The sequence below is a fragment of the Akebia trifoliata genome, unplaced genomic scaffold (assembly GCF_017979445.1).
Source record: "Akebia trifoliata isolate Shusen 1 unplaced genomic scaffold, ASM1797944v1 Contig00855, whole genome shotgun sequence".
Taxonomy (NCBI): Eukaryota; Viridiplantae; Streptophyta; class Magnoliopsida; order Ranunculales; family Lardizabalaceae; genus Akebia; species Akebia trifoliata.
The window spans coordinates 7009-33706 of record NW_028237272.1 but is presented as its reverse complement, the minus strand read 5'-3'; the positions used below and the strand labels follow the sequence as shown (position 1 = coordinate 33706).

At 34.6% G+C, this 26698-nt stretch overlaps 1 protein-coding gene across 1 annotated transcript; it reads left to right on the top strand.

Moving 5' to 3' along the window:
- Positions 1 to 3293: 3293 nt before the first annotated feature.
- LOC147380959 (vignain-like) lies at positions 3294 to 26560 on the top strand. Its single transcript, XM_086431010.1, has 7 exons — positions 3294 to 3741; positions 3887 to 4143; positions 4311 to 4445; positions 8936 to 9173; positions 13130 to 13281; positions 26298 to 26438; positions 26555 to 26560. Exons 1-7 carry the CDS (start codon positions 3294 to 3296, stop codon positions 26558 to 26560), a joined length of 1377 nt encoding a protein of 458 aa, XP_086287136.1.
- Positions 26561 to 26698: the final 138 nt, after the last annotated feature.

The following is a 26698-nucleotide window of genomic DNA, read 5'->3' as shown; positions in this document are numbered from 1 at the left end:
GTACTGTTCAGTCTAGCTAAGAGTGGTCCATGCTTGGGATGGATATATAGCTAACATGAGCCATCCAATAAGGGGCGAACATGCTTAAGAAAGAACCAATAGAAAGACAATCCCATCCTACTTATCTAAACAACTTTAAAATTGAGCCCGAGATCGTAGTGTCTAACCCCAAGCCTGTACATCGGTTGGCGAAGAAAGCCCATTTGGGGCGTGACATTAGTCTTTCAATCTAATTATGTATGAATACATTAATCAAATCAATTATTATCACAGGGCATATTCAATGGAGCTTCCAACAAACAACTAGATTATGCGATGACAATCGTGGGCTATGGAACAACTCAAGATGGGACCAATTATTGGATTGCAAAGAAGTCATGGGGAACTGGATGGGGAGAACAAGGTTACATAAGAATACAACATGACATGTAGAGGGAAATGTGTGGTATTGCCATGGAAGCTTCATATCCTATCACCTGAGTTTACACAACTAAAGCACCCTTTTGCAAGAACAAACTCTAAATATTGTTATAATTGGATATTTATGGATGAATAAATGCTTTTTAGCAATTAATGTATCTGATTGCTTTGTTGTGTCTCTTTTATGTTCTAAGATTTACATATAATTCAGATGTCTCTTTCTAAAATGTATTACTGATCTTTTTAAGTATTTTAGATGTCTCTTCTAAAATGAAATCATATGGATTTTTTGTATTGTTTTATATAATGGTTTCTAGTAAGGGTGCAACTTGGTTCGATTTGGGGCCAAAATGGAACCTAACCAATATAGGTCGTTCCACTAAATAAGAACAAAAACCAAACTGAATTGCCTGTAAAACCGAGCCAAATCAAACGGAAGTATTTTTTTTTTTTTTTTGTGAAAATAAAATAAGAAACTTCATATGATAAGTAATTAATCAATCCATAAAACAATAAGAATGAGTCATGCTGGTGTGACCTCAAGATTGTACCTCATATGGCACATCCTGACGTTAAGGTGTGTAGGAACCATAGATACTTTTTGACTTGTATCACGATGAAATATCTATGGTTCTTACACACTTTCACATCAGGATGTGCGATAGAGGTACTATCTTGAGGTCACTTCAGCATTGTTCTTTAAGATTTGATCACTTCACTTTTTTTTTTTTTTGTTATCTAATCAAGTGTTTGAATGGGCAACAAATAGACAACAATGGGCTTAGCAGATGGACCCATCATTGACGTGAATCTCGTATGTTGCAATTGTCTTTATAATATGTCATTAAAAGTAATCTATGGGTCAATAAAAGTAAAACATCCATCACACCCGTCTTTACGTTTTAATTTAGACTATCATTGAACCCCACCCAACTATTGTATTCATATTAGATGTCCAGAAATCCAGATCGGTATTTAAGCAAAATTAGGCCCTCTTAATGGATTATTTATTCTCGGACTCAAATTTAGATTAATTTTCATCAGAAATAGATATTTTACTCCAATAATACCCAATTTTAATCTGATTATATATAATAATTATATAGTATGTAATAAATTAGATTTGAATGAGATTTGTATCTATATATATATAAAACACTAACGTTCTCCTATGTTAGAATTCGGATATAATTCAAATTATTAAATAAGAGAGATGCTATTGTCACACCAAATTTTACACTGCCACACCAACTCTTATGTAAATTACAATTGCACACCGTTGGTGTGGCACTAGTAAAAGTTGGTGTGGCAATAGTAACTCTCATAAATAATTCAAAATAGATTAAAATAAAAAATATTAAAAAATTGAAAAGTATAATCTAAAATGTAAATTTTAACTTGTGGTTGTAAAATGTACCCATTGACCTATAATCATATTTCCAAATTATTATTATAATAATAATTAATTTAATTTACAGATGCAAAGTTATACTCAATTGAAGCTAAGGCCCTGCTTGGTATGCTGTAAATCATTTGTAAATGCAAATAATTTTTCTAGTGCTTTCATACATAATGCAAATGATTTGCATTGTAAAAAATTGCATGAACCACCTAAATTTATATGAAATTTCAACAAATGATTTGCGGTACAAAAAGTATCACAAATCATTTGCAAAATCACAATGATAAAATTTATTGCAAAGAGATTTTTCAATGATAACCAAGAAATAGTAAATCATTCATCGCAAATCATTTTCAAATTCAAATGATTTGTAATGTACCAAGCTAAAGTAAAACGATTTGGATGAGTCAACTCACACATTTAATTCATGAACAATGGTTTTCTAACTACAAAAGTCTTCACTTGGTCAATACTCGATTGACGTGACATGGACACAGAACTATAGATTTTTTTTCCTTGAGATACACAATTATATTTCTTTATGAGGATGTGCGGTTGTGTATTGACCGAGTGAAGACTTTCTAGTTGAAAAATCAGCACTCTTTTTAGTCATCCCTTTATAAGTCAAACAACTTTGCGTTATTGGCACGTAGAAGAAACAAACCTCCCATCAGCCTCAGCGCCACAACCGCTAAAAGAAAAAATAAAAAAAATTGAGAGAATTTTTACTCATAGATACCCTTCACCTTGTGTTTTCAAACTGATGACATAACATCTTCCATGACCGTGGTCTCTGACAATAGACTAATTGTAAATGACTAAAATACCTTTTGTCCTTTATTGATATTTTAAGATTGAAGAGGGCAAGGATGATCAATCAGCAACTCATCGATGTATTTATTGATTTAATTGTCTGGTCCCTTAATATTTCAAAGATTTTGTAAATAATTGCTAAATTTTGTGATACTGTTTGTGACAAGAATTTGCCATTTGTTCTCCGTATGTTTTGATTAACTAATTGATTATCTTTACTATTTCACCTAAGAAATTAATGAAATAAATAATTTTTCCCAAGCTGAGAAAAATCAAAGGTTTTTTTGTAAGAGGCTGAATAATAGGTTATTTTTGTCATTTTCAATTACTTTCACGTAGATGACCGTGGTCAGAAGTATGTCATCAGTTTAAAAATACAGGGAGAGGCATCTAAAGATATTCACCAAAACTTAGAGGGATACATCTAAATCACAGTTCCCCTTTCTGACCTTTTTTTTTTTTTTTTTTTCTCTTGTTCACTTCTTGAAAGATAGAAAAAACAAGACTCCATCCATCTCATTATAAAAGGGCATGCAGAGTATAGTTCAAACATATCTTCCCCTCAATTATAATTCTCATAATCCATCTTTTTTCATTTTATATCTCTCTGTTTGTTCCTCACATTTTATTTTGGGGGCTCTAACTTCATAAGCCATATATGGAGATAGTGAAGTTTGTACCGGTAGCTCTCTTACTAGCTTTGCTTATCGGATTAGCCACTAGCTTCGATTTCAATGAGAAGGACTTGGAATCAGAAGAAAATCTCTGGGACTTATTTGAGAGGTGGCAAAGCTATCATTCTGTTTCTTTGAACCTTGTCCATAAACACAAACATTTCAATGTGTTCAAGGATAATGTGAAGTACATTCACAACTTCAACAAGCAGGGTGCCCCCTATAAGTTAAAATTGAATAAGTTTGGGGCCATGACAAACATTGAATTCCAGATGTCTTACGCAGGATCAAAAGTAAAATCCTTCAGGATGCTCCAAGGGGGTCGATACGAAAATGGGAGCTTCATGTATGAGAATGTGAAAGACCTCCCATTATCGGTTGATTGGAGGAAGAAAGGTGCAGTCACGGGCATCAAAGATCGCGGTGAATGTGGTAAATTTCATATTGAACATGTTAGTTTTACTACCTATGATATACATATGTGAGACATGTAACAATATTTATAACGTGGTATAAAAGGAAATTAACTATTACTAATATTTATAGTTTTGCTATCTTTAATTTGCTTATGATTTAGTTGATCGGGTCGATTTTACAGGAAGTTGTTGGGCATTTTCCACTGTAGATGCAATTGAGAGCATAAATCAAATCAGAACAAACAAATTAGTTTCTTTGTCTGTGCAACAACTGATTGATTGTGATAATACCGAAAATCATGGTTGTAACGGAGGATTTATGGAAACAGCATTTGAATTCATCAAGCAAAATGGAGGGATAACAACAGAAGAAAAGTATCCTTACCAAGCACAACAAGGGACTTGTGAATCAAACGAGGTAGATTAAATTCTATTAAACTAATAGCGTAAGGATTATCCTTTCTTTGTGTGATATATATTATTGGGTTCGTTTGGTATGATGTATTTTGGTACATTATGAACAAATTATAGGTTTCTATTATTATTATATATTATTGGATTTATAAGTATATTCTGATTTTGTAGGAAAATTCTTATGCGGTGACGATTGATGGACATGAAAAAGTACCTGCCAGCGACGAGAGTGCCTTGATGAAAGCTGTTGCTAACCAGCCTGTATCTGTTGTAGTTGATGCTTCTAGCTTTCAATTTTACTCACAGGTGCTATAGTAGTTTAATTAGGTTAAACTTATGAAAAACAACCTAAGTCGAAAAAGTCCCATTAGGGTGTGACATTAGTATTTGAATTAATTATGTTTTAAATGAATCAATAACGATCACAGGGCATCTTTACTGGAAATTGCGGCAAACAACTTGATCATGCAGTGACAATTGTTGGTTATGGAACAAGTCAAGATGGGATTGATTATTGGATTGTGAAGAATTCGTTGGGAACTGGATGGGGAGAAGAGGGGTACATAAGAATGCAACGTGGCATAATAGACCCAGATGGACAGTGCGGTATCGCCATGGAAGCTTCATATCCAATCAAGGCCTCGCAGGAACACAATCTAAATATAGTAGTTATAGTTGAATGTTAACAGACGAATTAATGCTTCTCAGTAGTTAATGTCTCCGATTCCTTAATATTGTATTGGTGTGTTTCTTTATGTCCTAAGTTTTATACATAATTTAGAAAGTGCTTTCTAAATGAATTATTGTTCCCTTAAGTATTCTTAGAAGCTTTTAATTCATTTTCTACCCTCTCTAACACCATGTGACATGTTTCAACAAAACAAAATTGTTTTGTTCTACAATTTTAGATAAAATTTTAGGCACACAAGTACCTGTAGTTCAAATGTGCATGACTTTTTTCTAGTTTCTTCCTAATTTACCTTAAACTCTCACCAAACCAAAACACTTTATTCCCTCCCTCTCTCTTCATATATCGCTCTGATTAATGAATAATTTTTTTCTAATACGCTAAGTATTGCATGAATTGGACTCCAGTTTAACCATTGCAATTAAATAAAAATGAATCGAAATCAAATATTTAAACAAATCCACTCCACTTCCCCCTCCCCCCCCCCCCAAAAAAAAAAAAAAAAATAAAATAAATAATAATAATAATAATAATAATAATAATAATTACATTTGAGAAAAAAATTTAAGTATTCAAAGGTCCGCCACAAACTCATAGTTGATTTTTATTGATTTTTTATTACTCAATTAAATTCGAATAAAAATTTGATCTAATCGAAGAATCTAGAATTGAGATTCACACCTATTAATTTTTTATTAAATTTTTTTTTTTTTACTAATTATTATTATTGTTAAAACTTCCAAGAATTAATTTACTATAAGGAATTCCAAACATTTGATATAATCGGAATACATATCAGATCAAGACTTTTTATAAGTAAATTGGTTTACAATAACTAAAAAAATTCAAGATCAATAAAACACTAATCTATCAATAAAACATCCAACTATAATTATGTGACTTCCCTTCTCACCTTCAAATTGATTTTAGCCGATCATCTTAAAATATATCATCATTTTTATCGACTGATGATATTGAACTTAGAAAAAAAAAAAAAAAACTGTAGTGCAGTTAGCTTGTTGATATTTTTTATTTTTTATTTTTTTCAGTTGGAATTAATACATTCCATTCAAATAGATTTTTGTCTTTCTTTTCCCATCATTTTCGTGTTTGGAAAAAAAAAAAAATTCCATAACCTAAGTCTTCAAGACCTCCTCGTCAGTCGTCTCCTCTTCATATGTAGAGGTGAAAGACAAAAGAACTTAGCATCTTTGGTACGTGTTGTGGTAGAAGATACAAAAAAATTTGCTTAAATTTGCCTAAATTTATATGAAATTTCAACAAATGATTTGTGGTACAAAAAGTATCGCAAATCATTTGCAAAATCACAATGATAAAATTTATTGCAAAGAGATTTTTCAATGGTAACCAAGAAATAGTAAATCATTCATCGCAAATCATTTTCAAATTCAAATGATTTGTAATGTACCAAGCTAAAGTAAAACGATTTGGATGAGTCAACTCACACATTTAATTCACTAACAATGGTTTTCTAACTACAAAAGTCTTCACTTGGTCAATACTCAATTGACGTGACATGGACACAGAACTATAGATTTTTTTTCCTTGAGATACACAATTATATTTCTTTATGAGGATGTGCGGTTGTGTATCGACCGAGTGAAGACTTTCTAGTTGAAAAATCAGCACTCTTTTTAGTCGTCCCTTTATAAGTCAAACAACTTTGCGTTATTGGCATGTAGAAGAAACAAACCTCCTATCAGCCTCAGCGCCACAACCGCTAAAAGAAAAAAAAAAATTGAGAGAATTTTTACTCATAAATACCCTTCACCTTGTGTTTTCAAACGGATGACATAACATCTTCCATGACCGTGGTCTTTGACAATAGACTAATAGTAAATGCAGGGGCGAAGCCAAGATTTAACTCATGTGGGGGCAATGTAAGAGTGGAAGTTTTTTTGTGAGGGCAACGAAGATTGTAATTTTTTTTGTGGGGGCAACATAACAATGAAAACTGTTTTGTGAGGGAAACTAAGAGTGCAAAACAAATTGGGAGAGCAATAACGACAGATTTCTTTATTCGCGCCATTATTTTCTATTGCAACAGTTCATTACTCCAAAGAAGGTTTGAAAATTCTTGTGGTGGCAAGTGCCCCATTGCCCCCACTCTAAATCCGCCCCTGAGTAAATGACTAAAATACCTTTTATCCTTTATTGATATTTTAAGATTGAAGAGGGCAAGGATAATCAATCAGCAACTCATCGATGTATTTATTGATTTAATTGTCTGGTCCCTTAATATTTCAGAGATTTTGTAAATAATTGCTAAATTTTGTGATACTGTTTGTGACAAGAATTTGCCATTTGTTCTCCATACGTTTTGATTAACTAATTGATTATCTTTACTATTTAACCTAAGAAATTAATGAAATAAATAATTTTTCCTAAGCTGAGAAAAATCAAAGGTTTTCTTTGTAAGAGGCTGAATAATAGGTTATTTTTGTCATTTGCAATTACTTTCACACAGATGACCGTGGTCAGAAGTCTGTCATCAGTTTAAAAATACAGGGGTACATCTAACGATATTCGCCAAAACTTAGAGGGGTACATCTAAATCACGATTCCACTTTTCGAAATTTTTTTTTTTTTTTTTCACATCTTGAAAGACTAAAAAACAAGACTCCATCCATCTCATTATAAAAGGGGCACTGACTCCATCCATCTCAATTATAATTCTCAAAATCCATCTTTTTTTCATTTTATATATCTTTGTTTGTTCCTCACATTTTGTTTTGGGGGCACTAACTTCATAAGCCATATATGGAGATAGTGAAGTTTGTACTGGTAGCTCTCTCACTAGCTTTGATTATTGGATTAGCCACTAGCTTCGATTTCAATGAGAAGGACTTGGAATCAGAAGAAAATCTCTCGGACTTATTTGAGAGGTGGCGAAGCTATCATTCTGTTTCTTTGAACCTTGTCCATAAACACAAACATTTCAATGTGTTCAAGGATAATGTGAAGTACATTCACAACTTCAACAAGCAGGGTGCCCCCTATAAGTTAAAATTGAATAAGTTTGGGGCCATGACAAACATTGAATTCCAAATGTCTTACGCAGGACCGAAAGTAAAATCCTTCAGGATGTTCCAAGGGGGTCAATACGAAAAAGGGAGCTTCATGTATGAGAATGTGGAAGACCTCCCATCATCTGTTGATTGGAGGAAGGAAGGTGCAGTCACAGGCATCAAAGATCAAGGTCGTAGTAAGTTTCATATTGAACATGTTAGTTTTACTACCTATGATATACATAGGTAGTAACAATATTTATATATAGCGTGGTATAAAATGAAATTAACTATTACTAATATTTATAGTTTTCCTATCTTTAATTTGCTTATGATTTAGTTGATCGGGTAAATTTTACAGGATGTAGTTGGGCATTTTCCATTGTAACTACACTTGAGGGCATAAATCAAATCAAAACAAACAAATTAGTTTCTTTGTCTGTGCAACAACTGATTGATTGTAATATCGAAAATCATGGTTGTAACGGAGGATTTATGAAAATAGCATTTGAATTCATCAAGCAAAGTGGAGGGATAACAACAAAACAAGGTAGATTAAATTTTATTAAACTAATAGTGTAAGGATTATCCTTTCTCTGTGTGATATATATTATTGGGTTCATTTGGTATGATGTATTTTGGTACATTATTAACAAATTATAGGTTTTTTATTTTTATTTTATATTATTGGATTTATAAGTATATTCTGATTTTGTAGGAAAATTCTTATGTGGTGACGATTGATGGATATGAAAAGGTACCTGCCAGCAACGAGAAGGCCTTGATGAAAGCTGTTGCTAACTAGCCTGTATCTGTTTCAATTGATGCTTCTAACTTACAATTTTACTCGGAGGTACTACAGTAGTTAAATTAGGTTAAACTTATGAAAAGTGACCCCAAAGATTTATACTTAAGCTGAAATCATTAGAAAGACCCTATTTATCTAAAAAAAACTTAAGATTGAGCCTAAGAACGATATGATTAACTTGTATAAACAACCTAAGCCGAAAAAGGCCCATTAGGATGTGATATTAGTATTTGAATTAATAATGTTTTAAATGAATCAATCATGATCACAGGGCGTATATACTGAAACTTGCGGCAAACAACTAGATCTTGCAATGACAATTGTGGGTTATGGAACAAGTCAATATGGGAATGATTACTGGATTGTGAAGAATTCATGGGGAACTGGATGGGGAGAACAGGGTTACATTAGAATGCAACGTGGCATAACGGACCCAGATGGACAATGCGATATCGCCATGAAAGCTTCATATCCAACCAAGGCCTCGCCATTAGTAGTTATAATTGAATGTTAACAAACAAATTAATGCTTCTTAGTAGTTAATGTCTCCGATTCCTTAATATTGTATTGGTGTGCTTCTTTATGTTCTAAGTTTTATACATAACTCTTTAAGTATTCTTAGAAGCTTTTAATTCATTTTCTACCCTCTCTAACACCATGTGACATGTTTCGCCAAAACAAAATTGTTTTGTTCTACATTTTTAGATAAAATTTTAGCACACAAGTACTTGTAGTTCAAATGTGCATGACTTTTATCTCGTTTCTTCCAAATTTACCTTAAACTTTCACTAAACCAAAAAACTTTATTCCCTCCCTCTCTCTTCATATATCGCTCTGTTCAATGAATAATTTTTTTCTACTAGGCTAAATATTGCATGAATCGGACTCCAGTTCAACCATTGCAATTAAATAAAAATGAATCGAAATCAAATATTTAAACAAATCTAATCCCCCCCACCCAAAAAAAATAAAAATAAATAATAATAATAATAATAATAATAATAAAATTTCATTTGAGAAAACAAAATTTAAGGATTCAAAGGTCCACCACAAACTTATAGTTAATTTTTATTGATTTTTTATTACTCAATTAAATTCGAATAAAAATTTGATCTAATCGAAGAATCTAGAATTGAGATTCACACCTATTAGTTTTTTATTAAATTTTTTTTTTTTTTTTACTAATTATTATTATTTGTTAAAACTTCCAAGCATTAATTTACTACAGGGAATTCCAAACATTTGATATAATCGGAATACATATCAGATCAAGACTTTTTATAAGTAAATTGGTTTACAATAACTAAATAAATCCAAGATCAATAAAACACTAATCTATCAATAAAAGATCCAACTATAATTATGTGGCTTCCCTTCTCACCTTAAAATTGATTTTAGCCGATCATTTTAAAATATATCATCATTTTTATCGATTGATGATATTGAACTTAGAAAAAAAAATTAAAACTGTAGTGTAGTTAGCTCGTTGATATTTTTTATTTTTTTCAAAGTGACAATCTTGCTAAAAAAAAATAGTGAACTTAGAAAAACATCACTTTTATAATCGGTGAGCATCCAAGTTGGACAAGTCAATTTTACATATCCTCACTCAATAGGAGCCGAGATTACACGTTCATCCAAGTTGGAATTAATTCCAATTTGGACAAGACGATTTGGATGAACCTGGAACCGAGATTATAGTTCATCCAAGTTGGATGAACCTGGAACTGATTTGGACAAGTCAATTTTACATATCCTCACTCAATGGGAGCCGATATTACAGGTTCATCCAAGTTGGAATTTCTACCCTCTCTACCACCATGTGGCAAGTTTCATCAGCAAAACAGAACTCAATAAAATTGTTTTGTTCTACACTTTTATTTTAAAATTTATACATGATAGAATTTAGATTGTTTTCTACTAGTCTTTCAGAGAAGACTGAAGTTACAAGGTTATATCGTCAGTTGCATAACATGAGGGGGTATCTCAAATATTAACCAAAACCCAGAGAGGTATGTCTAAATCACCCTAAATATTTCACAGGTAACTAGTACCCAAGATAAATATGGACTATTTTTTTTCTGTTCCCTACTTCTCCATGTTACCATTAACAAAATAATTGAGCTTCCATACTACATGGCACTTTTCCAAGCCTACTTACCCATGAATGATAATTTCAATTGGATTTGATCTTTTCTTCTATAGATGGGCTTTATTACCAGGCCCACTGATGGGTATCAAGCCCATGATGAACAACTACACAAGTAAGAAATCTACAGATCATCAACTATGATGATGATCATAGGAAGGCCAAAAAGATTAAACTATAGCCTAATAATCAATGAGACATGGTGGTAGTAATTGATGTTCATCATTTTGCTAAAGCAATTGGAGTACTTAACTAAAACTATAGAAGTTGTGATCACAGATGAGATACATATGATGGACCCAAGGAAAATTAAGAAATACAACATCAAAATTGCAGCCCTTTCCAAGGTTAATAACCTCAATTAAAATTTCAATATTTTGGCTCAAAAGAAAGATTTGGCTAATTTAGGCAGATTTACTTTCAATATGTGGCCCAAACTAATAAATACTCTGAATATAGTACAATCACATGTTGCTATAAGATGTAATTAGATTATTTCCTATAAATTTTCATTGGAAACAGGATCGAACTGATAAATTTTCATTGGAAAAAAATCAATTGAAAGAATTATTATTATTATTATTATTATTATTATTATTATTATTATTTGTATTATAGGTTTGAACCTAGAGAAACTTGAATAAAAGAAGAAACTAAATGATTAAGTGGTAGGGTAGATTGAAAGAAAACCTTTCAAATTTTAATTTTACTTATGTGGAACTTAAGTATGTTTTTTTCGATCAGTAAGCGTGGATTAAGGGGCCCCACCCTTTCATTAAAAATTCTTAACCATAAGAGTAGTTACAAATTACATCTTCTAAGAGAATAATTGATCAAGCTTATGGTAAAAATCTTTCATCGCCAATGATGGAGAAATCTCTCTAGTATGCCCCCAATCAAGCAAGATTATGCCACTTGATTTGATTCCAATCCCTTCAATAGAATTAAAAATTACACCATGTAATGTGGCATGAAGTCTTTCTAATCTTCCTTATTAGCCGTCATACTTCCAAGAGGTACTGTTAATCCATCTCAGAATGCTTTTAATAGAATACATAGAATTTACAAACACAACGTGAAAAAAAAACCCATATTTGATGGTCCAAGGCCACCAAATTTCATAAAATTCAATGGATCAAGGTGTAATTTTTTTTTTTATGGGCTTCAACCATCAAATTAATGCAAGATGGGAAAATTTCAATAGCTCTAAACCGTTGAATATATTCAATGGCAAGTCAAATCAAATAAGTTAGTCAGGTAATCTCACTCGAACGAAGCTGAGATGCCAGGCAATTTTACATATGCACAAGACAAGACGATTTGGACAAGTCAAATAATACATTCCATTAGAATGAGGATATATTCCATTCAAAATTGGATGAACCTGGAATCGATTTGGACAAGTCAATTTTACATATCCTCACTCAATGGGAGTCGAGATTACAGGTTCATTCAAGTTGGAATTAATACTTTCCATTCATCAAGACCTCCTCATCAGTCGTCTCCTCTTCATATGAAGAGGTGAAAGTCAAAATAACTTAGCATCTTTAGTACGTGTAGTAGTAGTAGAAGACACACACACAAAAAAATTTTTTTTGCTTAAATTGCTGACAGAATCCCATCATTCCGCGTATATTAAATGATCTCTAATTTACAAACTGATGACATGCCCCTCTGATTTTGATGAATATTTGAATTAACCTCCCTCTGAGTTTCCAAACTGATGACATGAAATCTCCCTTGACCATGGTCTTCCACATCATCCCTATAATTCCACGAATACAACAATTATAATTAGCCAAAATAATAAAACTTATTTGAATAGTAAATATGAAAAATTAATTAGACCAAAACATTTCCTACAAACATTAAAATACTCAATAGCGCGCAACATTACAAGGGGAGAAGAGAAGATTCTCTTAGTGTGTTTTTTCTGTAGCACCTTGGCAACAAAATCATACCCTTTTGAAGCTAAGGTGCATGACTCGTACGAGTCAACTTTCCCCGTGTTTCAAAAGTCCCTTAACTCACCAAATTTCACGATCTATAAGATGAGGTCAAAGTCAAACTACTTAGCATGTTTTGTACGTGTAGTAGTAGAAGATACAAATAACCGCTAAAAGAACCTCTCTTTTTTTTTTTTTTTTTTTCAATTTTGGGGTAAGTAATATTTTTGACATTCCCCTCTTAAGTGTTTACATATTCATTGGGTTGTGTGATATATAAATTCTATTATTTGATGTGTTATAAAAAATAAAAAATAAAAAAGTACATAAATTCTACTATTTGATTTAATTGATAATGTTGATATTACAGTTAGTTGTTGGGCATTCGCAAGTGTAGCTGCAATTGAGGGCATAAACCAAATCAAGACGAACAATTTAGTTTCTTTATCTGAGCAACAATTGGTAGATTGTGATACTACTAATCATGGTTGTGAGGGAGGCAATAAAGTACTAGCATTTGAGGTATTACTTATTCAAGTATGGTGAAATTATTGTTGCAAAAAGGTTTTACAAAATGCCATTTCCATTTTGATAAGCAACTAATTTTTTTCAATATCGTATATTTTATATAGTAACAAGTAGTTAAATTTATCTTACTACTTTTATTGGGGCTGTACAAAATACCTGTTACCCGCTGAAAGCGCCCTCGATCCGCGGGGTGCGCGGATCCGCTTTTGACCCTTGAGGTTTGGGAGTCGCCACCTAGTTATTTGTGGTCTAGGAACCAAACTGACTCTAAAATGGATAAAAAGGAACTAACCTACTAAAGAAATCTGAATCCGGAGATCATGTTACGGGGTTGGAAGGTGTTAGGCACCAATCCCGCCCGGCCAATGCCGGTCTCTACTTATTCCAAATATAGCTACATCGCTAATGATAAAACCTAGATTAAAAAAATAAAAAAAAAACCTTACCTTCGATTTGCAAAAGTACTATTCCCTCAGATCTGAAAAACAGTTCCTTGTACCGTACTCCTTGCTTCGCTTTGTCTCCGGATTTGATTTCTGATCTCCGAGGCAAGGTGTCTCTTTCTTGGATCTGGATGTTTTGAATTTGTGGTTGATTTTTGGGGTGTTTTTGAAAGGTTTTTGGGGGTTTTTTAGGCTAAAATCGGAGTAGGGGTGTTAGGGAAGGAGTTGGGGCTCCAAAATTAGGGTTTTGGAGAGGTTGTGGAGGTTTCTTCACCTACTTTTCCTAGGGTTTTTTCTTTGATACGAAAATAGGGTGTGGAGGCTCTTATTTATAAAGTTTTTAGAAGCATTAGGGTTTGATTAGGGTTTCTTTTAGGGTTTCAATTAGGGTTTTGACTTAGTCTTTAGGGTTTTAGGGTTTTGACTTTAGTCTTATAAGATTGACTTGATTAATTTAGATTAGGATTTTGATTTAGGGTTTTGACTTTAGTCTTATGAGATTGACTTTAATACTTGACTTTAGTCTTGCTTGATTGATTTTAAATTTTTGGAGAACCCCTTTCTATTATATCTTTAATTCTTTGGACCCCCAAATGGAGGGGTCCTTAAAGAAATATCCCACGAACCCTCAACAATTTTGCCTGAGAGTCCAATTAATCGATTTTTTAGGTTCAACTTTTTAAATTAATTTCATTAATGTTTCACTTTAATTAATTAATGTTTTATTTATTAATTTCGAATTTTTTAATTATGAAAATTGTGAAATTACCGTTTTGCCCCCGAAGAGGACTTTTCACGTTTCAAGTCGGTTTTTAATGTTCTAGGATGTTTTAGAATCGGTTTTTCGTAAGGAATTCAATGAGAATGTTGGTTTGTGTCATTTATGAAAATTTTTATGTGAAATTATTGTGAACTTTATGAGGGGCATTTTCGTAATTTTGTCAAATTTTGTTAAAATTGGTGAAATGATTTATTTGGTTCCGATTTGTTATTTTATGTGTTCGAGAGAGTTTTCCTAAGCGTAGCGTAGGCTCTAGGGTTGTTTTGAGGTTAAGGGTATTTTGGTAATTTAATCATTTTTAGTGATTTTTATCGTGAAACTTCTTTTTTGTTTACAAGATGATGATTTCTATGTTTCTGGGGTCGTATTTTCCTAGCGTAGCATGATTTCTAAGTTTTGTCAGTTCGAGATACCTCATCCGAATTTCTGAAACATATCTGGTAACAAAATAAAGCATTGGAATAGACATCCATCATTGGGAACCTTTGCGATCGGGTGGACGACTTGATTAATCAGGCGGATGCAAAAATGGGGTGTCTACAGATGCCCCTCTTTGGCAGAGGATTGAAGCAAACTAGATAGCAAATCTATCTTGGTAGATTAGTGCGATATCCGAATGCCAAAGCTAGTGATAGTTCATTTTGCAGCCTGATTTAACAATTCGTCGGGGTATTCGGATCATTGAGCATAAAACTCTCCTCGAACTAGAAAAATGTCAGGTCCTTGAGCGCGAGCTCTCACTGGCAGTGTCAGATCCTTGGATTTTAAAAAATTCTCCTTGACTGATATAACAACTGTGCAAGTGTGTGAGCTCAAAATCTGAGATAGATTGCAAAGAATTTGAGTTGGAAATGAGTCAAATCTGAGCATGAAGTAAATATAAACTGAGCATAATTCCAAGAAAACCCTTGGCGGCATCTGAGCATAATTCGGAGAAAACCCTCGGTGGTAACTGAGCATAGTTCCGAGAAAACCCTCGGTGGCATCTGAGCATAATTCCAAGAAAATCCTTGGCGGCGTCTGAGCATAGTTCCGAGAAAACCCTCGGCGGCATCTGAGCATAATTCCAAGAAAACCTTGGCGGCATCTGAGCATAGTTCCGAGAAAACCCTCGGCGGCATCTGAGCATAATTCCAAGAAAACCCTGGCGGTATCTGAGCATAATTCCAAGAAAACCCTTGGCGGCATCTGAGCATAATTCCGAGAAAACCCTCGGCGGCATCTGAGCATAATTCCAAGAAAACCCTTGGCGGCATCTGAGCATAGTTCCGAGAAAACCCTCGGCGGCATCTAAGCATAATTCCAAGAAAACCCTTGGCGGCATCTGAGCATAGTTCCGAGAAAACCCTCGGCGGCATCTGAGCATAATTCCAAGAAAACCCTTGGCGATATCTGAGCATAATTCCGAGAAAACCCTCAGCGGTATCTGAGCATAATTCCAAGAAAACCCTTGGCGGTATCTGAGCATAATTCCGAGAAAACCCTCGGCGGTATCTGAGCATAATTCCAAGAAAACCCTTGGCGGCATCTGAGCATAGTTCCGAGAAAACCCTCGGCGGCATCTGAGCATAATTCCAAGAAAACCCTTGGCGGCATCTGAGCATAATTCCGAGAAAACCCTCGGCGGTATCTGAGCATAATTCCAAGAAAACCCTTGGCGGTATCTGAGCATAATTCCGAGAAAACCCTCGATGGTATCTGAGCATAATTCCAAGAAAACCCTTGGCGGCATCTGAGCATAGTTTCGAGAAAACCCTCGGCGGCATCTGAGCATAATTCCAAGAAAACCCTTGGCGGTATCTGAGCATAATTCCGAGAAAACCCTCGGCGGTATCTGAGCATAATTCCAAGAAAACCCTGGCGGTATCTGAGCATAATTCCAAGAAAACCCTTGGCGATATCTGAGCATAATTCCAAGAAAACCCTGGCGGTATCTGAGCAAAATCCAAGATAACCCTTGGCGGAGACTGAGCAAAATCCAAGATAACCCTTGGCGGCAAATGAGCAAAATCCAAGATAACCCTTGGCGGAAACTGAGCAAAATCCAAGATAACCCTTGGCGGCATTTGAGCAAAATCCAAGATAACCTTGGCGGAGACTGAGCAAAATCCAAGATAACCCTTGGCGGCAACTGAGCAAAATCCAAGATAACCCTTGGCGGAAACTGAGCGAAATCCAAGATAACCCTTGGCGGCATCTGAGCAAAATCCAAGATAACCCTTGGCGGAGACTGAGCAAAATCCAAGATAACCCTTGGCGGCAACTGAGAAAAATCCAAGATAACCCTTGGCGGAGACTGAGCAAAATCCAAGATAACCCTTGGCGGAAACTGAGCAAAATCCAAGATAACCCTTGGCGGCAACTGAGCAAGATCCAAGATAACCCTTGGCGGAGACTGAGCAAGATCCAAGATAACCCTTGGCGGAAACTGAGCAAAATCCAAGATAACCCTTGGCGGAGACTGACTGAGTAAAACTGAGAACAAAGAGATAAATCTGGGAGAGAACGATTGAAAATGAGTCTGGAGAAGAGTGGTTGAATCTGGGAATAAATAAATTTGAGACATAATGGATGTCCTATCTCCTATGTGAGATTCAGAATGCATTTGTTTGAACCTCAAGACTTTATCAAAAAAGTTTTGTACATTTAAAACCTGAGTTTGAACCTCAAAAGTTTTTTGAAAAATTGTTATCAAGAGAGTAACCTTAAATTTGGAGTTCTCATTATTTTTTTAGGATTAACATTGCTCAAAAACAAAATGTCCCTAGTTGACAATAAACATGGCATTGAAAATAATTGAACACATCATTAAAAAAAATGCCCCTAGTATAAGGGGGGAAATTACATATCTAGAGGAAAAAGAAAAAATACCCCTTGTATGAAGGTTTGAAATATTTGATTACCACAAGCGCAATAAAGATCCAACTTTTAATTTTGATTAATTTTATTAAAGATTTTGAGTCAGGCTCAAGAGAACAAAATATTTCCTTTTGAGACTCATCATAGAGTTGACCATTCTCTCCATTGGTTCACTTGGGGAAGTAAGAATTTTCAGATCGATCGTAGACAAGATACTTGTGGCTTCTGAATCTATGTCTGGTTTAAGCTGAGTATTGAACTTGATTATTCGGATTTCTGATGTTTCAGCTCGAACTGCTCTCAGCTTGGGATTTTCTTCTGTTTTTTTTTTATTGCTCTAACTTTTGCCTAGATCGCCTTTTCAGGTTTTCAATCTATCGAGCTTGCTCTAACTTTTGCCTAGATCGCCTTTTCAGGTTTTCAATCTAGCGAGCTTTTTCTTTTTTCTTGACTCTGATTGTTGCCAAAGTTGTCCTTTCAGATTTTCAACTTTGCGAGCTTGCCTTAATTTTTGCCTAAGTCGCCCTTTTCGGGTTTTCAACTTAGCAGGCTTCATCATTTTTTTTTATCTTTTTCTTTTCCTCTGACCTTCTAGAATTACTGTCTGATCATGTTCTACTACCCTCCTTAACCTTTTCACACGGTACTTAGGAGGACTTTTATAGGTAGGCTTGGGACTAGGCGTAAAATGAAAGGGATTTTGAGGCTCAAAAACCCAAATGCCCCTTGTGTGGCATTTCATTTTCAATTGTTTTCTTTTACCTTAAATTTTCTTCCCCATTTTGGATTTCTTTTTCTTTTGAATTTTTTCTTAATTTTTTATTGTGTGGGGAACTAGATTTTTTTATTTTGATGTGGTCGGGCCTGAAGTGACTTCTCAGGTTGCCTACGTACCCCAAAATTTTGGGATCAGACCAAAACGTAGTTCTTCCCTCCCCTAGGTTAGGTGATTGGGCTAAGAAAGAAAAAAGGCATAATTTTTCTTTTTGAAAAAGGTTGCAAAGGGGTTGAGAAAGGATATATTGAACTAGGTAACAGGAGAATTGATTCGGTCAAAGATGGCCTCCTTAAATGTAGTACCGCTTGATTTGGTCAAGGTTGGTTGGTTCTGGTAACTCGATTCCATCATGATCTTGAAGCCTGACAGCTTTTCCTGGTAGTATCTCTTTGATGATGTACGGACCTCCCCAATTTGGTTTGAACTTCCCTCTAGGGTCAAAGATAGGTGCCCGATTCTCTTTGAGTACTAAATCCCCGACCTGTAAGTGACGAACCTTGATCTTTTTATCAAATGCACGAGCAACTCTTCTTTGATAAGCTTGCACGTGATACAAAGCTCTCAGTCGTTTTTCTTCAATCAAATTCAATTCTTCATACCGCTGGCGAACCCAATTTGTTTCTGACAACTGACTTTCCAACAAGACCCTCAGAGATGGAATTTCCATTTCAACTGGCAAGACTGCTTCCATGCCATACACTAAGGAGTAGGGAGTAGCTCCAATAGAGGACTGCATTGAAGTATGATGTGCCCCTAGTGTGAATGGTAGTTTTTCTAACCAATCTCGATGTGATTGACTCATTTTCCTGATGATAGTCTTGATACTCTTACTAACTGCTTCAACCGTTCCATTGATCTGAGGACGGTAGGGGGATGATTTGTGATTCCGGATCTTCAACTTTGAACACAGAGTAATGATTTATGCTTTGAAGTACGACCCATTATCAGAGATCAGTTCAAAAGGTATCCCCATATCGATTGATAATATGTGATTTGCAACTCAAGATGTAGTGAGGATAGCACTGATACATTTTATAATATCTTCTTTGATTCCATTGATATAGACGAGTAACTATTTCATGTTGAACAACACCTAAGCTTGTACCTAACATACCCTCATATGATCACACGAACAAGTCTTTTGAAACTTCTGAGTAAATTCATTATCCCCTCGTGTTCCTCTAGGGATAAGATAGTTTCTATTTGAATCTCTTTAGGAATTATTTTTTTGTTTCGAGGTCAAAGACCTTTTCTTTCTCGATTAAAGTAGAGCCCGACTCTTATCTTTTTGTTCAGAAAAGAAATCTATCAAACTATTAGTTAATTCGTTAATGCGCTCGAGGTATTCAAAAATTTCCTTCATCCAATCAATTTCAGATGGGGCAACAGACACCTCTATAGATTCGATGAACTAACCTGACTCAATAGGAAAGAGTAGACTCAATCTAAGGAAGACATGACCTTGCTGGAAAAAAGGACTCGAGCTAACCCGAATGACTCATGAAAACTCAAGACAAGTACCTACACGAGTTTGATGAGGACTGAGATATCACTTACAACCGGTAGGACTAGAGCACTATGATCTTCAAAGAACAACTGGATGATGTTGAGAAATTTTGAGGTCATTTCTGACTGTTGACTTGATATTGACGTTTACTCTAACTGACTGGATTTACAACCCTAGCTAGGCAATGGACGATTGAGCTTAGATACAATGATAACCCTTAAACCTCTTTGAAGGTGAATTTAACCAATTTCAGTGTCACCCCCTTGATAACATTTTAAATAAACCCTGAGATTTTATTGAATTTTGTGCACCAATCCATTAAAAAATTCATCCATTCAATGATTATTCAGAAGAAAAATAATTATGTTGCACTCTTGAAAAATATTGGAAAATAATGTTTTTATTTCACAAATCTGATTATTTTTTTGCAACATTTTTTGGTAGTTTTCCACGGTCCATAAAAACTTTTCATGCAAAAATAGATCTTTTGCCAATTATTTTTCCTTCTTTTTCTTTTCTTTTGGAAAACATTTTCTTCTAGAAAATATTTTTTCTCTGAAAAATAGTTTTTTATTTAGAAAGTATCTTCTCTTGGAAAATATTTTTTGGAAAACGTTTTTTTCTTAGAAAATATTTTTTTTTTAGATAATAACACTTTTTTTGGAAAACACTTCTTTTGGAAAATATTTTTTCTGGAAAAATTTCTTTTTGGAAAATAATCTTTTCTGAAAAATATTTTTTCTGGAAAACATTTCTTCTAAAGAACACTTCTTTTGGAAAATAATCTTTTCTGGAATAAATTATTTGAAAATTTGATTTCCGTTTTCAATTTAAATGACTCGGCCCACCATGATTGTTGGATCGGGATGGACTGAGTCATTATTGTAAAAGAATGGATTCTTTATTGGGTCGGTGCATCCATTTCAATTTTCAAAAACATCATTTGATCCTTGAGGACAATCATACACTCTGATCTACACCATTCACATCATTCACATACATTCATCAATCAACAGGTTCCAATCAACAAACAACCCGGGAACACCCACGATAAGTTCGAGTCGTGACCTATTGGGAAGGTTTCTAGACTCTAAGCTTACTACGTGCAATGCATTTGTATCTGGCCACCCTTGCCTAAGCACACTTATATACCTTTCGATACGTGGTGACTTGGTTTGATATACCGTATAGGTGATAAATCTAAAACCTCAATTCACTTCTCTGAAGCCAAAAACAGTCAGTTTGATCTCCAGTTGAGAGGTGGCGCACAATGCTGAGCAAGGGCCCACTTAAATACCCCTCGTCTAGAATAGACGTAGTCTATCCCCCTCGTACAGTAGGGTACAGCGGGGCAAGATCTGCTTAGGCACCGATTTTGACCAAGAAGTGCAATTGACATACTTAGATTATCTTTTATACCTACGGGTACGAGTCAAGGGTTGTAGCTTTCATAAATGGTTTGGCATCCCACGAGGGGACCGACCACGTACTAGTACTACGTTGGCAATCGGGACATGTGACTGTGTGGCTTACAAATAGGTCAAAGGCTCAGGTCGCTCCAGCCTGGGTGCATCAATATATCTCTCAGAATCACCTGATCAGACGGTATTGATGACCCCAGTTTGATATACCCTAAGGTACGTGACTGGACTTGTGGGTTTCATGAATGACGTCGCATCTCCGAGGAGACCGGGTCACGCACTAGTGCCACGTTGGCTAAATGGGACGTGTAAGTGCTCAAAACAGTAAACGTGCTTGTGGTGTGTGCAAAACAGGGTGGGGTGTGCCCGGGACCTTTTTCAAACACGTGGGCCCATGGATCCAATCAAGCCAATCAAGAGAGGTTATTAAATCACACAAGTGCAAGCATCATCAATCAGAAACATACTCATATGGTTTAATTTACGCTTTAAACATGCACATCTCTAACATTCATCAATCAGCAAATCAATTAATAAATAAGGGCTTATAATAATTAATTAGATCTAATCATTGCAATAGACACAAATTTTGTGATTTTCATGGTCCAATCAACAATTATTTTGGGTGATCCTAAAATAATTCCAAATTTCAAAAGATATCGAGAATGAAACAATGATTAATGAGATGAGAAATTTCTTTTTTTTTTTTTTAGAGGGAAAGAAATAATATAAAAAAAAGAAACTAGAGAAATCTATTTTTTTTTCTTTTATTTTTTTTATTATTATTTTAAAAAAATGAAAAGAAAAATAGGAAAAAAGACTCAATCCATTCTTTAACAACACAGTGGTGCCACTAACTCTTCGAAGCTCACAAAAACTCTTCGTAGTCCAAATGAAGTGAAAAAAATCTCTCAAGTGACTTTCAAAAACTTACTTCATATAAATGGGGAAAAATGGGTTACTTCTCAACAAATCATTTGAAAATTGCAGTATTTGGTAGAATTTGATTTTAATTCAAAACTGTCGTTCATATAAAAAATCTGCAAAAATAGAATAACAGATCGGAAAACGGCTTAATGCAACAACAATGTGATCGGTTCTTTGGAACCAATGGGTGCTCAGCAGCCAATCCCAATGATGTGTTACCATCATTGTTGCTGTAAAGAAAAACCGATTATCTGTCACATTAGACCAATCGATATTCGGCCGATCATGTTCTTCGTTATCCATAACCAAAGACAGCAAGGGAAACATAATAATTTCAGCGAAGTTTAATCAGAGAACAGAGAAAACATGAAACAAGTAAGCTACTGCCCCCAACATCTCGTAGTCTCTCGAAAACTGATCTCAATCTCAACCTGCTGTGATGAGAACTTTCCCCATGAATGGTCTCTTTGGCGTTCCGATTCTTTTGAAAGAAAGAAAGAGAGAAAAAAAATCAAGATTCAACAACTCTCCACAGAGGTTCTCTCATTCAAAATCGGAATAGGAAGCATATTATCTTGCAAGAACGATCGATCGAAAATAAAAACAGCAACCCAAATCGATATGGAAAGAAATACAACCCACATAACAGATCTGCCCGCCCCTATGTTCATTGTTATTCGTTCGATCGAGGAGCAATACGATGAGAAAATACTCAAACAACTCTCTCATCGATCTTCACAAACCGAGATATGGGCTGAGAACCCTTGGGAAGTCGACTTCCCTACTCTCTGTCGAGGGCAACAGCACTAAACAGGAAGAAGACGACGAGATTAGAGTGGATTTGTGGAGAAGTCATCGATTTGAAGCTCTACCACACTCCATGGGAGGAAATCGATCGAGTTGATCACCGTTGACTGGGTTGGGAGACCAAAATCAGTCGGTCTCTGCGTTGGTTTGATTGGAGAAGATGAAGTGCGAAGAGAAAAACGAATACTTTAATTGTGGCACACCAGCACATCATGGTTATTAGAGGGGTGTGAAAAATAATGCAAACGTTTTTACTCGGGCACCCCCCTTTTATCAGCACACTGTTGCTGTACAGAAACTCAAAAGAAGCCAAATTTTTTTATTTTTTTTAAATAAAACGATTTTTTCTTGCTAAAACACAGCCCAACGTTGCTGTAGATAGATCTTTTAAAAAAAAAAAATTCTTTTATTTTCTTCCTTGTTGTTCATAGGGCAACACGCCTAACCATCAAATCAAACACACACCTAAATTTTGAATCGAAATATAATTACGTGCGTAAAAAAAATCATGATCCAAAAACATTATCTCATCCTCAATAAGATTATTCCTTTGAAATCTCGCATTATTTAGGGTCATTCCGAATGACTTTCGATTGAACCATAAAAAAAAATGATATACCGGATTAGGATATTCAAGATTGAATCATGTGATCTATGATTAAGCCAAAAGAATAACAAAAAAAAACATAAATAAATAAAATACAATAAACAAATAATCAACTAACTAAAAATCAAATAAAAAAGGTCCTATTAGCGACGTATCCCATACTTGGGGCTTTTCAAGTTTGATCCTCGAAGGTCCCCAGTGGAGTCGCCACTGAAAGCGCCCTCGATCCGCGGGGTGCGCGGATCCGCTTTTGACCCTTGAGGTTTAGGAGTCGCCACCTAGTTATTTGTGGTCTAGGAACCGAACTGACTCTAAAATGGATAAAAAGGAACTAACCTACTAAAGAAATCTGAATCCGGAGATCATGTTACGGGGTTGGAAGGTGTTAGGCACCAACCCCGCCCGGCCAATGCCGGTCTCTACTTATTCCAAATATAGCTACATCGCTAATGATAAAACCTAGATTAAAAAAATAAAAAAAAAACCTTACCTTCGATTTGCAAAAGTACTATTCCCTCAGATCTGAAAAACAGTTCCTTGTACCGTACTCCTTGCTTCGCTTTGTCTCCGGATTTGATTTCTGATCTCCGAGGCAAGGTGTCTCTTTCTTGGATCTGGATGTTTTGAATTTGTGGTTGATTTTTGGGGTGTTTTTGAAAGGTTTTTGGGGGTTTTTTAGGCTAAAATCGGAGTAGGGGTGTTAGGGAAGGAGTTGGGGCTCCAAAATTAGGGTTTTGGAGAGGTTGTGGAGGTTTTCACCTACTTTTCCTAGGGTTTTTTCTTTGATACGAAAATAGGGTGTGGAGGCTCTTATTTATAAAGTTTTTAGAAGCATTAGGGTTTGATTAGGGTTTCTTTTAGGGTTTCAATTAGGGTTTTGACTTAGTCTTTAGGGTTTTAGGGTTTTGACTTTAGTCTTATAAGATTGACTTGATTAATTTAGATTAGGATTTTGATTTAGGGTTTTGACTTTAGTCTTATGAGATTGACTTTAATACTTGACTTTAGTCTTGCTTGATTGATTTTAAATTTTTGGAGAACCCCTTTCTATTATATCTTTAATTCTTTGGACCCCCAAATGGAGGGGTCCTTAAAGAAATATCCCACGAACCTTCAACAATTTTGCCTGAGAGTCCAATTAATCGATTTTTTAGGTTCAACTTTTTAAATTAATTTCATTAATGTTTCACTTTAATTAATTAATGTTTTATTTATTAATTTCGAATTTTTTAATTATGAAAATTGTGAAATTACCGTTTTGCCCCCGAAGAGGACTTTTCACGTTTCAAGTCGGTTTTTAATGTTCTAGGATGTTTTAGAATCGGTTTTTCGTAAGGAATTCAATGAGAATGTTGGTTTGTGTCATTTATGAAAATTTTTATGTGAAATTATTGTGAACTTTATGAGGGGCATTTTCGTAATTTTGTCAAATTTTGTTAAAATTGGTGAAATGATTTATTTGGTTCCGATTTGTTATTTTATGTGTTCGAGAGAGTTTTCCTAAGCGTAGCGTAGGCTCTAGGGTTGTTTTGAGGTTAAGGGTATTTTGGTAATTTAATCATTTTTAGTGATTTTTATCGTGAAACTTCTTTTTTGTTTACAAGATGATGATTTCTATGTTTCTGGGGTCGTATTTTCCTAGCGTAGTGTGATTTCTAAGTTTTGTCAGTTCGAGATACCTCATCCGAATTTCTGAAACATATCTGGTAACAAAATAAAGCATTGGAATAGACATCCATCATTGGGAACCTTTGCGATCGGGTGGACGACTTGATTAATCAGGCGGATGCAAAAATGGGGTGTCTACACCCGCGCGAAAAATGTGCCCAAAATTGATCCAAATCTGAAAAATACTCAAATGGAACCTTTTGTTTCGGTTCGGTTACCGTTTCTATGACCTAGAACCAACCCAAACTCCTAATCAACCCGTAAAATACCTTATACCCGTACCTGATAATTGTAAAATATTTAGATTTTTAAGTTAAAAATATTTACAAATGTCTTATATAATTTGCATATACTCTATTTTTTATAAATTTTTCTGATGCAGTAATATTTGTATATTTATAAATTTGAACTTTTGTTTAGATTTCATCTTTAAACTCACCTATATAAATAAATCAAATTTTAACTTCAAATATTTTAAATTTTAGTATATTTTAATATATGTTCGAAGCTGTACCGGATCCGAACCTGTACCATAAAATACTTGAAAAATCAGGTTTGGGTAGGGTACGGTATATCTTTTTTATCTTTACAGATACCCGGCCCATATTGAAAAATTAATGGGTCGGTTCCAATTTCATGTATGTCGGATCTATACCAGAAAAATCAGATCGGGTTCAATTTTGGGTACCCGAATGTACAACCCTGCCTTTTACTATATGAAATATATAGGTATTTTTTTGTTAATTCAATGTAAAATTGGGTCATTACTCAATAGCATAATTTCTTATAACAGGGCTATAAAAGGAAATTAACTATCTGTAAATGTAGAAAGATTACAATTTTGAAAGACAAAGTTGCTGATTAAAGCAATAATTTACTATTTTGTAAGTATTTTCAGACCCTACTAACACCATAAGCAAATATATTATTTTGAAAATAATGATTTTAATCAAAATCAATGATGGGATTATATAGCAACGATTTTATTTACTACGATAAACCAACTGTTTAGACACAAGATCCAACAGTTGTGGTTTAAACCCAATCCTGGTAACACACATCTCGAAGATACTTATCCCAAGTATAAATATCAACAATTGGATTTTGTGTTTGAACGGTTGGGATCATGCTTTTTTTACGTGAGTCATTCTTCATGAGTATATATAATTGATTAATAAGTGACATGGAGATAACTATATTCTGATTTTGTAGGAAAAATCTGATTTGGTGACAATTGATGGACATGAAATAGTACCTGTCAACGATGAGAATGCCTTGATGAAAGCAGTTGCTAACCAACCAGTAGCTGTCAGCATAGACTCTTCTGGTCCTGGCTTCCAATTTTACTCCAAGGTATTTCATTATTTTGATTAAATTAGAACAACTATCAAGCTTAATTATGAAAATGATCCAAGAAATGAAAACTTAGCTGTTTTACATAAGTATCCCTTTGATTCACATCCCTTAAGGAATAATCTGAGGCCAAAAATATAACTTGGGTTAACACATTTAGGCTTAAGGTTGGATCATTAAAAAGGCCAATCTTAGCCCATTTATCTAAACAATGTTAAAATTGAACTCGAGAAGAACACAATGAACTCATATATAAAGTC

What these genes read in the sequence shown, in the direction of transcription:
- LOC147380959 (XM_086431010.1), top strand. Translation starts at nt 3,294, where the DNA reads ATGGAGATAGTGAAGTTTGTACCGGTAGCTCTCTTACTAGCTTTGCTT. An exon ending in ATTAGTAGTTATAATTGAAT is followed by an intron (nt 9,174 to 13,129) that starts GTTAACAAACAA and finishes TTGATATTACAG; the next exon opens with TTAGTTGTTGGGCATTCGCA. An exon ending in ATAAAGTACTAGCATTTGAG is followed by an intron (nt 13,282 to 26,297) that starts GTATTACTTATT and finishes CTGATTTTGTAG; the next exon opens with GAAAAATCTGATTTGGTGAC.